Here is a 15,321-nt window from a genome sequence, read left to right on the forward strand (position 1 = left end):
TCTAAGTTGCATTTAAATGTGTTTAATTAATTAATTAATTTATTTAAGTCTTCGACAATTGATTTAAGAAAGAGAAAAGAAGAAATAAAAAGAGGGAAAAAGGCAAGAGAGGACTAAACAATCATCAAAATATTTAAAAAACATGAAAAATTCAAACTATGATATTAAATGAAAAAGTTATTGATAAATTAGATTGCAATGTATTTTTTATATTCAAATAGTTATAAGAAGAATGCTAACATCCAAGATCTCATAGATTCTGCATCACATTCACTTTTCAATAATACCCATACTCATTTTATCTTTTAGTGAAAAACGTCAAGAGTATGTTGATTTTTCACATAATAAATATATTAAAATCTTGACTACAAAAAAATATATTTTAATCTAAAGACTAAAATGCCCTTAACATTTATTATATAAAAGATAAGCATATTTTATATAAACAAACATTTTTTATGGGTAAGCTGGACTTGAACCCATTACCTCAAAATTGTTTTTGTAATGTGTCAAACCAATTGAGTTATGAGTCTAAACCAATAAACAAACATTTATTATATAAAATACCAATGTACCCTTGTTTTTTTCACTAAAATAAATGAGTAGAGAATTATTAGAAAGTGAATGTGGTGGATGATGCTAACATCCTTATGAGATCTTGGACGTTAGGATTCCCCCAAATATAAATATTTGTTTTATAGAATAAGGTGAATTAGAAGATTATTAGTTATAAGATATATTTTAATTTGGATAATAAATATTTAAACTACAAAAAATCAATAAAAATAAAAAAAATCAATTGTTTGAAGCAAATTTAACTATCTTGGCCAAGATTTGCAAAATATCGCCCGAGTCATTTCGATTGTATAACGAGACAGTGTCTGAGATGATTCATATGGAATATATTACTCATTGGGTGCAATGAGTAAAGTTAGGGTGTCGATAAAAATTCTCTTTTTATATCTTTATAAATTAAAATAAGAGATATTTCCCAAAACATGCTCAACTAATGACAAAATTCTGGTTTTAATACACTATTCATTTTAATTCTCAAAACAAGTTTTTCTAGTAAATTCGTCACTTTTATAATTGTAGATACGTGGTTTTCGTCGTTAGGATGATCACATATACTACGATTTGGAGTCGCCACCATTCTAATTGTAAATGGGTGTGAATGGCCACCCGGTGTGTACTTTTCGAAAAATTACCATTTTTTGGCGTTAGTGACTCGCAACGGATAGGGAACTAATCCAACCTAGAGGTTCGGGCAAGTGGCTCGGTTGGAGAAAAGGGAAGGTGTTAGGCACCTTTTTCTCCCCGTCAAATGGCGGTAACCTCTACATAACTCGGTCATTTTGATTTTGACAAAATATTGGGAAATAAAGTGCCACGTGGAAGTGTTTGTACCCTCGTTAGGGATTCATTTTCGACTTGATCATAGGATCATTTCATTGATGGAAATGACCCTTATGAGCCTTTAGCCTTGGGGTCCAATTATTAAAAATATAAAATAACATAGAATAGGGGGATATTAGAAAAGGGAAGAGGAGAAGGTTAGAGAAAGAGGGGGGAGGGGGGGTATCTAGAGCCCACCTTGAAGCTTCTTTTTTCTTCTTTCTTCTTCTTCTAGATCTTCTTAAGTTCTTAGTAAAGAGTGAGAGAGTTATTGTGGGAGTTAAGAGAGTAGTGAAGAGATGAGTAAGGATTAGATTTTTTTTTTCATGAGACTTGGTAACTTGGTAATACTTAGTAACCTTTTTTGGAGGGAGGGGAGGGGTATTTATAGGAGTTGGGAGGAGGTTTGGAGGTATAATGGGGTGAAAAGTTGAGAGAATAGAAAATGACATGGGTATTTGAAGTGAAAGGTGTGAAATTTAAAATGGAATAGAGGGTAAATGTATAATGAGTGAAAATGGGTGATGTTTAGATCTAAATGGGTTAGATCCTACCCAAATCCATTTGGATAGAGTGTTTGGTGGGATGAGAAGAGTGATGGTTGATGGGTGTAAAAGGGTTGTTTAGAAAAGAAGTGTTAGGTTGGTTGATGAGGTTAGGTGTGTAGATTTTGGAGAATGGGTTGTCTAAGAGGTTGTTAAATTGATTTTTGGGAGGGGAGAAAGGATGATGCCATGTGGCATATGTGATGAGAGGATGAGGTGATGAGATTGGTTGATTGGTTGATGGTGGTTGTTTGATTAGGGATAAGGGTGTGGGTTAGTTGGTTGATGATGAATGAGATATGGGTTGAGGTGATTTTTGTGGGAATATTTTAAGGGAAAGTGATGGGTTGATATGTAGGGGATATAGGTGGTGATGTGGGTGATTGATGATGTTAGAGAATAGTGATGGGTTAGGGTATGGGTTAACATGTGGGTGGTTGATGATGTTAGAGAATGGGGATAGGATAGGTTAGGGTAGGGTATGGGTTGAGGTGAGGTGATGTGGGTTAGATGAGTTGTTTAGAGAATGGTGATAGGGGTGGGTGATTAGATGAGGGAGGTGAAGGGTGGTGATGACATGTGTCATCTTGTGATGTAGAGAGGGTGATTGGTTGATGTGGGTAAGGGTTGTGGGTTGGATAATGTTATTGTTTTGTGGATTTTTGGACATGTTGGGCTTGGACTTTTTAAAGGGTTGTAGGTCATTTTGGCTTGGATAGGGTTTAATTTGAATGGGATTTTGAATATGGGATTGATTTTAGGTTGGGGTTAAGATAGGAAATTGACTTTAAAAAGGATTGAGAATTTGTGCGCTTCGAATGGGCTTAGGGTGTTTGCGGATTTTGGGGCGGAGTGGTGGGTGATAGATGAAGGGTAGGTCTCCCAAGTCTCACCTTTTTTAATTTTTTAAATTTTTTTTGTATTTTCTTTGAAGTTATTGATTTGATAAAAAATGTCATGTGTTTGGCAATTTGGGCCTTTTGGGCCCGTTGGAGAATTTATCGATTTTTGCAGATATAAGTGTGGAGCGGCGAAGGTTGGGATGACGTGGGATGCATTCGATCCCTTTGATGAATCTTTTAGACCATTGGGTGGTCTTAGGGGCATCAATTTAATCGAAATTGTCATTTTTTAATGTTTCGGGCCTTAGAGGCCCGTTGGCCTATTTTATTGGGAAATTATTATTTTTGGGTCCTTTCGAGTGAGGGCCCATTCAAATTGGGGTGTCTACAATAATCAACGATTTCTCTAATAAATTACCAGTGAGAACATTGATATGACAAAATCGTTGATTATAAAAGTGTCGAAATCACTAGAAAAAAAAAATGATTTGAGAATTAAAATGAATATTGTATCTATAGTAACCCGCTCCTGAAGGTAGCACAACATGGGGGAGAGGGGTTTAGTCCCATATCGCCCAGAAGTGCAGTGCTTGAAGTATTCATAAGGGACAAACCAATCCTACATAGTATCGAAGTTTTTTGGGGGTAAAAACCCAAGAACAAAATATTGGGCCCAGTGAGCGATTAACTCAGAGACAATATTGGTACTGTTGTGGGCCAAGGCATGCCAGTATCAGACTTAAAATTTCTTCATATTCAGCACACGAAATGAAGATTCACCTTTAGAATAATCTTTGAGAGCTACTATTGGCATACCAATTTTTATTTATTACACCCCAATTTCATAAATTGTTTATCAGACTCGAATTAAAGATTTAAAACACTCTTTAAACATTACCTTAAATTATAATCTCAACATTACAAAACATTATAATACTCATTCATACAATTTTAGTAGTTGTCTACTATTATGATTCGGCTAACAAAAGCGTCTATTGTCATCCCAACTTTTACTTGGGTTAATGTTGGAGTGACCTTAGTGGGGACACTTGAAGGATATCTTGATGTGGTGGCGCATACATGTTTGTAAATGCGTTTTACTAGTGTTTCGGAGAAAATGCATCTACGGACATACGAGCACCACCCGTTGAGGTCACTCCGACACGACTCTTTTGCTTACTCTCAATGTATTACTCTTTTCTTTATTTTTAATTGGGATGTAATAAATAAAAGTTGGGGTGCCAATAATAGCTCTATAATTTTTTCGAGAGAGGGAAGTTGGACCTCTAAAAAAAAAAGAAAAAAAGAGGCAATATCTTTTTCGGTTGTAATCTTTTTTCGGCTCTAGAAATTGGGGTTCAATAGTTGATCTAAGTTCTTGACAGCTTGAGAGAAGTTGAAAAGCTGACATCAATGTCGATCCTCCAAATGTCTCTCTTAACTCCCATACCCTCTCGAAACCTTTCTTCAATTAGGGTTTTAACTAGTTCAGATCAAACCAATCTCATATCTCAAATTTCTCATCTTTCGATCCAAACCCCCATTTTCCCCGCCAATTCGACTGTAATTCGAATGGGTGGAGGTCCTCGAACATTCCCAGGAGGGGTATCGAAGTGGCAATGGAAGCGAATGCAGGCGAAGAAGATAAAACAGCTCCTTAAGGCACGCCTTTGTAGAGAGAGACAGATATATGAGATGCGCAAAAGGGCTGAATTAAAAGCTGCAGTTACAGAGCTCGAGAAACCGTGGGAGCTCGTTGAGAGAGCCCCGACATTGTTCTCGGTGAAAGCGGATGAACAATTGAAGGTTTTGGCTGATAGGTTCCAGAGGCCTGGTGGGTTCGATTTATGGTCTGAGAGGGATGGACCACAGCTGTTTCAAACTGCTGATGGACTCCCTTCGGCACGATTTTTCCCGAAAGGGGTTGTTCATAGTGTTAAACCTTACGGGAGAATTACGGATTCTGCGGAGGTTGATGAGGAATTGAGTTCGTCATCATATTCGGACTCTGTTGCAAAAAATGGGTCTAGGAGATCAAAGAAGTTCTCTAATCGCAGAAGAAGAGAGGGTTCAGATAGTCAAGGAGAGAATCAGGTTGTGGACAGTTCGAATTCAAAGAATTTGATTGTTTCACATAGCAGAGAGAAAAGGGTAGAAATTCGTGGGAACAAAGGAAATAGGCAAAACATTGGGTCAAGAAATTCGCATAAATTGGAATCAGAGCAATATACATTTGAGACAGAAAGGAGAGAGAAGATTACGTTGCCTCGTGGAGGAAAATATGGTGGTAGTGCTGGTCAGTACAAGACAAGGAGGGTTTCTTCGAAAGCCAGAGTTTCATGTACGGGAGAAGTCTACGATATGAATTTGAAATGGGATGGAAGTTATGAATTGCAAACAAATCGGGAAAAGTATGACATGAATGTTGGTTCAGAGGATGCATTCGAACTTGATTCATACTAGTTGGAGAAACCATGCCAATCTACACACCCACATTTCCAAGGAGTTTATGTGAGTCTGAAATGTCAAATTAGGTAATGGTTTCCACATACCACCATTTGGAGGTTTATGTCTATATATTCATGCTTGGTTTCTGATTCTTAACCCATTGGATGCTATATTTAAGCTGTGAACTGGTTTCTTTGAAGTCCTATACATGCCATAGACTTTTTTCATCTGAAGTAATAATTGTGTATTCTATAGACCAATGAAGATGGAATTGAATGGAAGAACATGATCATTCATCAGACCCCACATTTTTCTGATAAGGCTTTTTTGATTCTGATAATAGACCCTATATTGTCAGAATTGTATGTGATTAACTGCAACATTAAAAATTGGAGTGAACTTTTGGATGAGTTTAGATTGGAAAATTCTCAAAAAAATGTTGGAGACCAGAGGCTCATAAAACAAAATATGATATTACTCTGATTCTATCAAAGAGGATTTATTTGTAACAGATTGATGAATAGGACATGCAAGTAGAAGTTATATTTGCATAAGAAACTTTGATATTTGCACTTGTTTGTGATCTGGTTCTATGATTGGTTTTCCTTCAACCTCTTTATGGGTGCAGTGTAGTTAAGGGTGAAAGGTGCAAAGGCCTCAAAGTGCCTAAGGCGAGGCACATGCCTGAGTGATGTAAGGCACAATAAAAGTATAAAATCATATAAATCAAAATTTAAACAGTGAAAGTAGGTTCTATATATTCTACAATTACAACATGTATAAAACTCATAAATCATATTTATATACAAATATTTAGTATTTCAATCTCTATAAATAGGTAATTGAGCTAAATCACAATCAGCAATTGTACATAAAAGCAAAAAACTAACAATAAAATCAAGTATGAATAAAATATCATAGAAGCAAGGAACCATGAACCATAAATTAAACTAAATTTAAAAGTTTAAGATGCAATCGAAAAATCCCATTCAATATCCTTACACTAAGGGTATGATCAACAAGAGATAAGTTTCAAAATTCAAAGTTCAAAGTATCAATAATGCGCAAGCCGCAAAGCATCATTCATCATCATCATTGAGTAACACATAACCCTCATCAATGTTCTCATCGTTAGATGATTTATCGCATTCCTCATTGTATTCTTCCTCATCTGCCTCCTCTAAATCAGTTTCTTCTAATTCAATGGCTCCAATGAAATCCTTGATCTTGAGCCTTGAAAATGGTTGTAACTTGTTCTTGTATTAGATGATTCTCCCACTCTAGAAGTTCTAGCAATGTCACCCTAGGTTAAGTTGGCATCCTCAAATACCAAATATTCCTTTGCATTGATAAGTTCTTGTGTCTTTCTTATTAACGACTCATGACTTTCATCAATGTCTCTCAATGAAATTGGATTAATTGTTTCTTGATGATCATAATGCTGCTTAAGGTTTTGGTTGTACTTGACATAGACTAGATCACTCAACTGTTTTGTCTTTAGTCTGTTTCTCTTCTTGGTATGGATCTACAAGTTTTATACAGTTAATAATTATAATTTCAAAACTCAAATTTCATAGTTTATACTGAAATATATATATGATTACTAACAGTCTAATAATACGTAGTACTTAATTGCTCAAGCACACTCCAATTGCGCTCTCAGCCCCATGCACTACATGTTAGGCTGAGAATACGCATTTCTAGTTGCCGCAAACTTCGAGCTGTAGATTCAAATATTCGCCACCACTCAGCTAATTAAATACCAATTATTAGTTTAAAGTTTATGACTATCAATTAAAATAATAAATTTTTTTAATAAGGTAGTGAAGAAGTAAATAATAAACTAGAATATGTTTAAACGAAATGCATATCAGGTGCTTTGTTTCCTATGTTGTATTGCAATTTCTATCCCAAATACGCCTTTTGCTTCCCTATAGAAAGACAACTCCTTAATGATATTTTCTTGCTTAGTTTTACTAGGTATTCACTTATGAATGAAATCATAAAGACCCTCCATAACCTCTTCATCTTCTTCTATATTTGGATTAATATAAACAATTATGGTTTCAAAAATTAATTAGTTGCATGCTGAGGCTTGTGAAGGTTATTGGAAATAATCTAGTTATTATTTTAGCTTTTTATTTAGCTTTTATTTATTTCTGGTTTGTAAGGGCACTTTTGTCTTTTTACCTTTTTACTAATATAAATTCCTACCAAGCTCCCACATAGAAACTTGACAATTATTCTTCTACAATTATTCTTGGTATTAGAGCTTGAGAGGATAAATTGACAACCCCCATTGGGATTTTTCCTTCGTGTTTGGGGCTCTTGGAGCTTCACAGTCGCTACCTCCATCTCTTCTCTTCTCCCCCCATCCACCCCTTTAGACCTTTGTGACAAAAACCCTAGCAGCAACCATCGTTGGAGGGTCTCCCCTTAGAGGGTTTTTTCTTTTCTTTATTTTTTGTTCCCAATCGCATGTTGCAATAATACCTTTTCCATGCGATAGTGCTGGATTGTGTTGTTGCTGGCTACAAAAAGGTGTTGCAATAAAGGCTGTGTTGCCCTCCTCTGTTATGTTGGCTGTTGTCTGTGATTTTGGTTGCTGTGCTGCAAGCTATGATAGTGTTGTTGGTGTGCAGAGGTGCCACCTCTTTTACTTTGTTTTTGCGGTAAGGATAGTGTTGCGATAGGGTTGCTGGTCCATACTGCTAGCTATTATGACTGGACTGCAATTGGACTTGGTTGTTATGCCTAAGCTACGATAGGGCTATAGATTGCTGCGATAGTGTGTGTGGCTGCTGGTTGCAGTTTTTTTGCTGTTTGTAGACTTGCTGTTTAGACTGCAGTAAAGACCTGTGATAGTAGCAGGACTGTTGTTTGACTGTGTAGATTGCTTGCAATAGGTTTGTGGAATCTTATGAGTGGTTGAAACAGCAGCAGGACTGCTTGTGAGGGCTTGCGAGACTTTGCAACAGACTTGTTGATCTGCGACAGCAGTAGATTTGTTGTAGATTCTTGTTTAGACTGCTAAGAGACCTGCGACGGTGCTGCTACCCCTTCTACTTGTGGTTTTTTCCACCTTGGATTAATACTATGGGAAATCTCCCTTCAATCCAAAGTTTTATTGTTTTTAGTGCATTATGACGACAAATCATGAGATCAAGGATTCCAACACAACTCTTGGGGCAAATTCATCAGTCCAGCGTATAACTAATACCCTATTAGATGGTTAGAATTTTCAGTCTCGGTATCGGTCTGTGCGACTTTATTTAGGTAGTAGAGGTAAATCTGAATGGTTTTTGGGAACCGTTACTAAACCACCTCTCATTGATCCCAAATTTGAATAATGGCAGATCGATAATTGCACTATTCTTAGATGGCTATTTAATTCAATGGAACAGCAAATCTATACAATGTTTATGTATTACAAAACTATTTCGTCTTTGTGCTTAGCCCTCATTCAAAAATATACTCACGCTAGAAATGACTCGAGGATTTATGAGCTTTACTGAGACATTGCCCAGGCTACCCAAGGAGTATAGAGTGTAGCTGATTATTTTATATTATAAGTCTATGGCTGGGCTATCTGTAGAAACAGCTGGATTTGTGGTTAAGAGGATTGCTCGACAGTAGATATATCAGTTTCTCATGGGTTTACGTCCTGAGTTTGAAGCACTTTGGACCCAGATCCTTAATATCACTCATTTACCTTCTTTATTTGAGATATTTGCGACCATTGATAATAATGAGCGTCGTCATCGTATTATTCCATCTCAAACTTAGGCACTTGGTATTTTCTCTGCTCCCACTACAGATCAGATAGCTCTAGCAACCAATTCGAGTTTTTTCAACGTTCGGATCCCGAGATTAGGGAGTCGTGGTCATGGTAAAGGGAATGGCCTTACTTGCAGTCATTGTGGAAAAATTGGTCATGAGAAAGCCCGTTGCTTTCAATTCTATCCGCATCTGATACCACGATCTTTGTCCACTTCATCTTTGAGGTAATATGCTCATCGTGCCACTACAGTGGAGTCATCATCGTCCATTCCTTTCACTGATCACTTCCTCACCTAGCATAATTGATTTGCAACAGCTATAATTTAGATTGCCACTATTGTTCGGGATCCGATCCACGCTCACACTCACCCCTCCTTGACAATGGCTTCAGTTACTATGCCTCCAAGTACATCCTCTACTTTCCATGTTACTCAGTTTGACTCTGCTCCATTGACATGGGTTATTGATTCTGGTGCCTCCGATCACATGATCAGTGAGTCTAGTCATTTTACCTCTTCTACTTTTCCTATCACTTATAGGGAGGTTCTTCTTACTAATGGATCTCTTACACCTATCTACAGTAAGGGTACCATCCCTTTTATCTTCTAAGATTTCACTAGACTCTGTGTTTTATGTCCATCTATCTCTTAATCTTATGTCTGTAAGTAGTATTACTAGATCACTAAATTGCTCAGTTACTTTCTGTCTTACTCATTGCATTTTTTTAGGACCCGACTTCGAGGAGGATTTTTGGTAAGGGGTATGAGAGGGATGGACTGTACTTATTTGGATCTTAGTCTACTGCTGTTCCGGCTTCTGTGTTTCCTTCCTGTGGAAGTCATACGTTTTCTTCTCAGACTCTAGATTTATGGCATGCTCGCTTAAGACATGTCAATTTTCAGCACTTATGTCATTTATTTCCTACTTTAAAAATTGCTTGTAGTGGACACAAATTTCAATGCTCTGTGTGAACTTTCTGAACACACACGTACTTCTTATATTTATTGTATTCATAAAATATTTGATTTAATTCATTCTAATGTATGGAGGCTTTCCCTTATTATTGTTTTTAATGATCATAGATATTATTTTACATTTATTGATGACTATTCTCATTGTACTTGGGTTTATCTGATGTGTTCTCATTCTGAAGTGTTTTATTTTTGTCAATTTTTTTCAAATGATTCAAACTCAGTTCTATATTATATTTAATTCTCTTCGATCTGATAATGAGGGAGGGATATATATCTGATGGGATTCGCTCTCATTTTCATGAGTATGGTATGCTTTACTAGTTGACTTGTCCTTATACTCCTGAGCAGAACGAAGTGGCGAAACGTAAGAATCGCTATCTCATGAACATTGTTCGATGTCTTCTCCGAGGATTGCATTTTCATAAGGTATATTGGAATATGACAGTCCTCACTACGGCTTATCTTATTAACCGCGTCCCTAATCGTACCTTAGAGGGACAAGTGACTCTTCATGTCCTTCAACCTGATAGTATACTTTTTCCCATTATACCTTTGAGTATTTGGGTGCATATGTTTTGTTTATGACAGAACATCCAATTGTATCAAATTGGATAACAAATCCATTCGATGCATTTTCTTGGGTTACTCCTCTATGTTCAAAGGGTATCAGTGTTATAATCCAATTTCTCACCGTGTCATACTCTCTTGATGGTACTTTCTTTGAAAATGTTCATACTTTCATGTCATATCTACTTTGCAGGATTCATCTCCTATAGTGTTGCCATCTCCCATATTTTCTCCATCTACACTGACGATTAAGGTCTACTCTCGTCGCCCTTGCTCCCCTACACTCTTGCCAACCTCCTCCTTGGTTTCAGGTATCTCATCTCCTACCTCCACACATATACCTATTCTTATCCCTTCTATTTTTTATTCTCACTTACCTATTGCCCTTCGCAAAGGTAAGCGGGGGTGTGTTACTGATTATCCTATTGCTCAGTTTGTTTCCTATCAGAGTCTCTCTTCTTCTTATTAGGCCTACCTTGTAGCCACTGATTTTATTCGAGTCCTTCGGTCTGTAACAAAGGCCTTGCAAGACCCTCAGTGGACTAAAGGTATGACTACTGAGATGGATGCTTTGTAGCAAAATAATACCTGGGAGCTTATCACTCTCCCATTTAGGGAATAGACTGTTGGTTGTAAATGGGTCTTCACAGTGAAATACCTTGTCGATGGTACTGTTGATCGGTATAAGGACGCCTAGTTGCTAAGGGGTTTACACAAACTCCAGGGAAAGATTTTAGTGTCACGTTTACTCTTGTCGCCAAAGTCTTCACTGTTCGACTTCTTGTGTCTTTAACTGCGTGTAACTCCTAGCTACTTCACCAACTTGATGTGAAGAACGCCTTTCTGAATGGTGATTTAACTGAGGTAATTTATATGGATCCTCTTCCAGGGTTTCGTCTTCAGGGGAGTATTCTGGAAAGGTATGCCGTCTTCTTAAATCTCTATATGGCTTGAAGTAGTCCTTGCGAGCCTAGTTTCAACGATTTTCTGAGGTTATTTTTTCTATGGAGTTTTCTAGATATCACTCAGATCATACTTGCTTTGTTCGTCGTGGTGTGGATGGTCGTTGCATCATTGTTTTGGTCTATGTGGATGACATTATTGTGGCTGGGGATGATGCACAATGGATTGACAAAGTTAATGTGCTATTGGGTCATGTTTTTGAGATTAAGGATTTAAGTCTACTCAAGCACTTCTTGGGGATAAAAGTGATCCGCTTTAGCCAAGGTATTTCGCTCTCTTAGCATAAATACATATTGGATCTTCTTTAAGACACTGGGATGCTTGGTTTTCGTCATACTTTCTCACCTATAGATCAGAATCATCGTCTTAATGTTGACTATGGTGATCTTTTATCAGATCCTTCGTCTTATCAGAGACTTGTAGGTTGTTTGATTTATCTGACTAATACTAGACCGGATTTGCATTTGCGGTTAGTATGGTCAGTTAGTTCATACATACTCTGTGTACTTCTCACTTGGATGCCGTTTATCGTATCTTTCGCTACCTGAAGTTGCATTCTGGTCTTGGACCTTTCTACTCTTCCAATGCTCAATCGCATTTTTCTTGTTTTACAAATGTTGATTATGCTGGTTCTCTCACAGATAGGAAATCTACCTCTGATTTATGTACTTTTTATAGTGATAACCTTATCTCGTGGAAAAGCAAGAAGCAGAATGTGGTTTCTTGTTTTTTTGTTGAAGCTGAGTATCGTGTTATGGCTCTTAGCACATGTGAGTTAACTTGGTTTCGTTATTTGCTAGCAGAGTTGGGATTTCCTATCTTAGGTTTTTTTACTTTGTTCTGTGACAACAAGTTTGCTATTATGCTGGCTTCTAACTCAGTCATTCATGAAAGAACTAAGCATATTGAGGTTGATATTCACTTTATCAGGGAGAAAGTTCGATCTGGTGATCTTCAGACAACCTTTGTACCTTCTTCAGATCAGTTTGTTGACATGCTTATGAAGTCTGTTGGTTCGTCTATCACTAATTCTCATCTTGTCAAGCTGGGTTTAGTTAATATATTTGCACCAGTTTAAGGAAGAGTATTGGAAATAATCTAGTTATTATTTTAGCTTTTTTATTTGACTTTTATTTATTTCTACTTTGTAAGAGTACTTTTGTCATTTTACCTTTTAACTAATATAAATTACTACCAAGCTCTCACATAGAGACTTGACAATTATTCTTCTATAATTCTTCTAAGGTGGCATCCCACATCTAGTCAATGATTCAAAAATCTCTTCATACTTCTCTTCCTTTGCATTAAAAGCAATTTTGATAATCTATTTTACTCGTTCCACAGAAAATGCTATCCACTTCCTAAAGTCTCAACTCACTTTAACTATTTCTTTCCAAACACCACACCCAAACGAACTCTTCACCTCCCTACTTCCCAACCAAACCTTTTTTCACCAAATTTTGCATTAATAACTTTTCTCCTCAAGCTATTCTCTTCCGTCCCAAACTTCCACTACCATTTACCTAGCAAAGCTCGATTAGACAACCTAAATCCTTTGATTCCCAACCCACCACTTCTCTTCGGGGCACACACTACCTTCTACTTTACAAGATGATACTTTCTAACTCCCTTTCTATCATTCCATAAAAACTCTCTAATCATCCTTTCAAGCCTAGTCTCAATACTCCTCGGAATTAAGAATAAGGACATGTGGTACACCGGGATGCTCTCCAACGTACTCCTAATCAAATTCAACATCCCACCTTTGGACATGTACTTTGCCTTTCATGAGCTCAGCCTTTTGTCCAACTTTTCAACCACCGGATTCCAAATTGACTTACTTTTGTAACCTACACCAAGTGGTAGCCCAAGTATGTAGAAGGGAGAAATTCCACTTGACACCCAAACATTGCAGTCCAACTTTGAATTTCTAGCACCAATCCCACCCCCAAGCAGTTTCCTCTTCCTATAATTGACTCTAAGGCACGCATCACTCCAAAACAACAAAGGAGGCCTCTCACGAATTGCACTTGGTCGATAGAAGCCCCCAAAAAGATTAGTGTCATCCGCAACCTGAAGATGAGAAACCTGGGGTCCCCCTTCCTTCATAGTAAAGCCCCTTAGATCCCCCAAGGTTCACTGTTCTCTTGACTAATCTTCCCAAAAATTCAGCCACAAGCACAAACAGAGGAGAAAGGATCACCTTGACGCACCCCCTATAACTTCTAAAATTACCCGCTGGGCTCCTATTTACCAAGACCGAAATGGAAGTTAAAGTAACACATTTCAGGATCGAACTGATCCATTTTGTCCCAAATCCCATTCAAAGCATCACATAACTCTAAAAATCACAATTTACATGATCATAGGCTTTGTGGAGATGGTTCTTGCACACCATCCCTGGAACACCTTCTTTTAACCTTGAGTCAATGCATTCATTTGCCACTAAAATCCCATTTAGAATTTTTCTTCCTTTCGCAAACGCTCCTTGCTCCAACCTTATAAGGGGAGTTCACCAAACTAATAGGCCTGAAATCTGCTAGGTCTTTGGCACCCTCCATTTTTGGAGTCAGAACCACAAAAGTATTGTTTAGCCCATGATCCAAATAATTCATCTCCTGCAAGTCTATTACCACTTTTAGAAGATTGACCCCAATTGTGTCCCAGCAACTTTTAAAAAATGCAATGGAAAAACCATCCAACCCTGGCGATTTTCTCCATTCATCTCCTTAATGTTTTTCTTAGTTCTTCCTACTCAAACAGCCTCTCCAACCAATTCTGCTGATCAATCGAAATTTCCTCAAACTCTAACAATTCCGGGAAGGGGCGCCCAACAAAATCTTCCTCATGCCATCCCTAATCCTATCATTGCCCTTGAAGCTCACCCCATTAATTACCACTCTTCTTAAATTATTTACAATTCTGAGAGCATTCGCACAACTTTGTGGAAGAACTTGGTTTTTTAGTGGTCTATTGATTCTGCCTCATGCGTATAGGGTCAGGTTCAAGAGCCAAGGGGTTGGCCTAATGGCAAGCTAAGCCTCGATAAGCTCCTCAGGAAGGGTATGTCAAGTGTTTGAAACCCCACAAAGCTATGAATTCCTTGGGGCCATCCTCCAAGGTCCGGTTGACCCTTGACTTAACCAATTACACATAGGACTTGCTGAGGGGGTGATATGTGTGATCGTGGGATTAGTCTGACCTGAAGGGTGGGGATACCCACGATAAGCAAAAAAAAAAAAGGTTCAAGACAAAAGCGTAGCCAAAGTTGTGGACAAAGTGTTTTGTCTTATATGGGCTAAAAGTTTCGGAATGGGCTGATTTTTTGTGAGGGTGATCTCTATGGTGAGGAGATCATCCTCACAAAAAAAATCAGCCCATTCTGAAATTTCTAACTCCAGTTTACAAGTTGAAGAATCATGGACTGTCAATTTTTACCATTAGTTTGTAAACCACTTTTCATGGGGTTAGAAGTTTCAGAATAGACTGATTTTTTGTGTGGATGATCTCCTCACCGTAGAGATCATCCTCACTAAAAAAATCAGTCCATTCCGACACTTTTTAGCCGTATGAGACAATTTTGGCTATTGAACACTGTCCATATATATATTGTGCAACATGGTGTAACGTAATTAGTTTTAGCAACCAAAAATAATTATAGTTTATTTAACATGGAAGTGAGGCATGCACCTTGCCTGTGGCGCAACCTGCCTTGGCTGACCCATCCTAAGGTTCTTCTGCTGCACCTTGCCTTGAGGCGCTCCTCAGGTGCATTGAGGCACATGCCTTGATGACACTAAATCAAGT

General features: G+C 37.7%; 2 protein-coding genes across 2 annotated transcripts; one reads left to right on the plus strand and one right to left on the minus strand.

Annotated features, from left to right (window-relative positions):
* The first annotated feature begins 4,077 nt into the window (after window positions 1-4,077).
* EMB1513 (copper ion transmembrane transporter) lies at window positions 4,078-5,529 on the plus strand. Its single transcript, XM_086431262.1, has one exon. It carries the CDS (start codon window positions 4,196-4,198, stop codon window positions 5,243-5,245), a length of 1,050 nt encoding a protein of 349 aa, XP_086287388.1. The 5' UTR covers window positions 4,078-4,195; the 3' UTR covers window positions 5,246-5,529.
* Window positions 5,530-13,299: 7,770 nt separating this feature from the next.
* Window positions 13,300-13,623, minus strand: LOC147380763 (uncharacterized). The gene has a single exon (XM_086431307.1). The coding sequence runs from the start codon at window positions 13,621-13,623 to the stop codon at window positions 13,300-13,302; it is 324 nt and encodes a 107-aa protein (XP_086287433.1).
* Window positions 13,624-15,321: the final 1,698 nt, after the last annotated feature.

This window comes from Akebia trifoliata, unplaced genomic scaffold (assembly GCF_017979445.1).
Source record: "Akebia trifoliata isolate Shusen 1 unplaced genomic scaffold, ASM1797944v1 Contig01006, whole genome shotgun sequence".
NCBI classification, from domain to species: Eukaryota; Viridiplantae; Streptophyta; class Magnoliopsida; order Ranunculales; family Lardizabalaceae; genus Akebia; species Akebia trifoliata.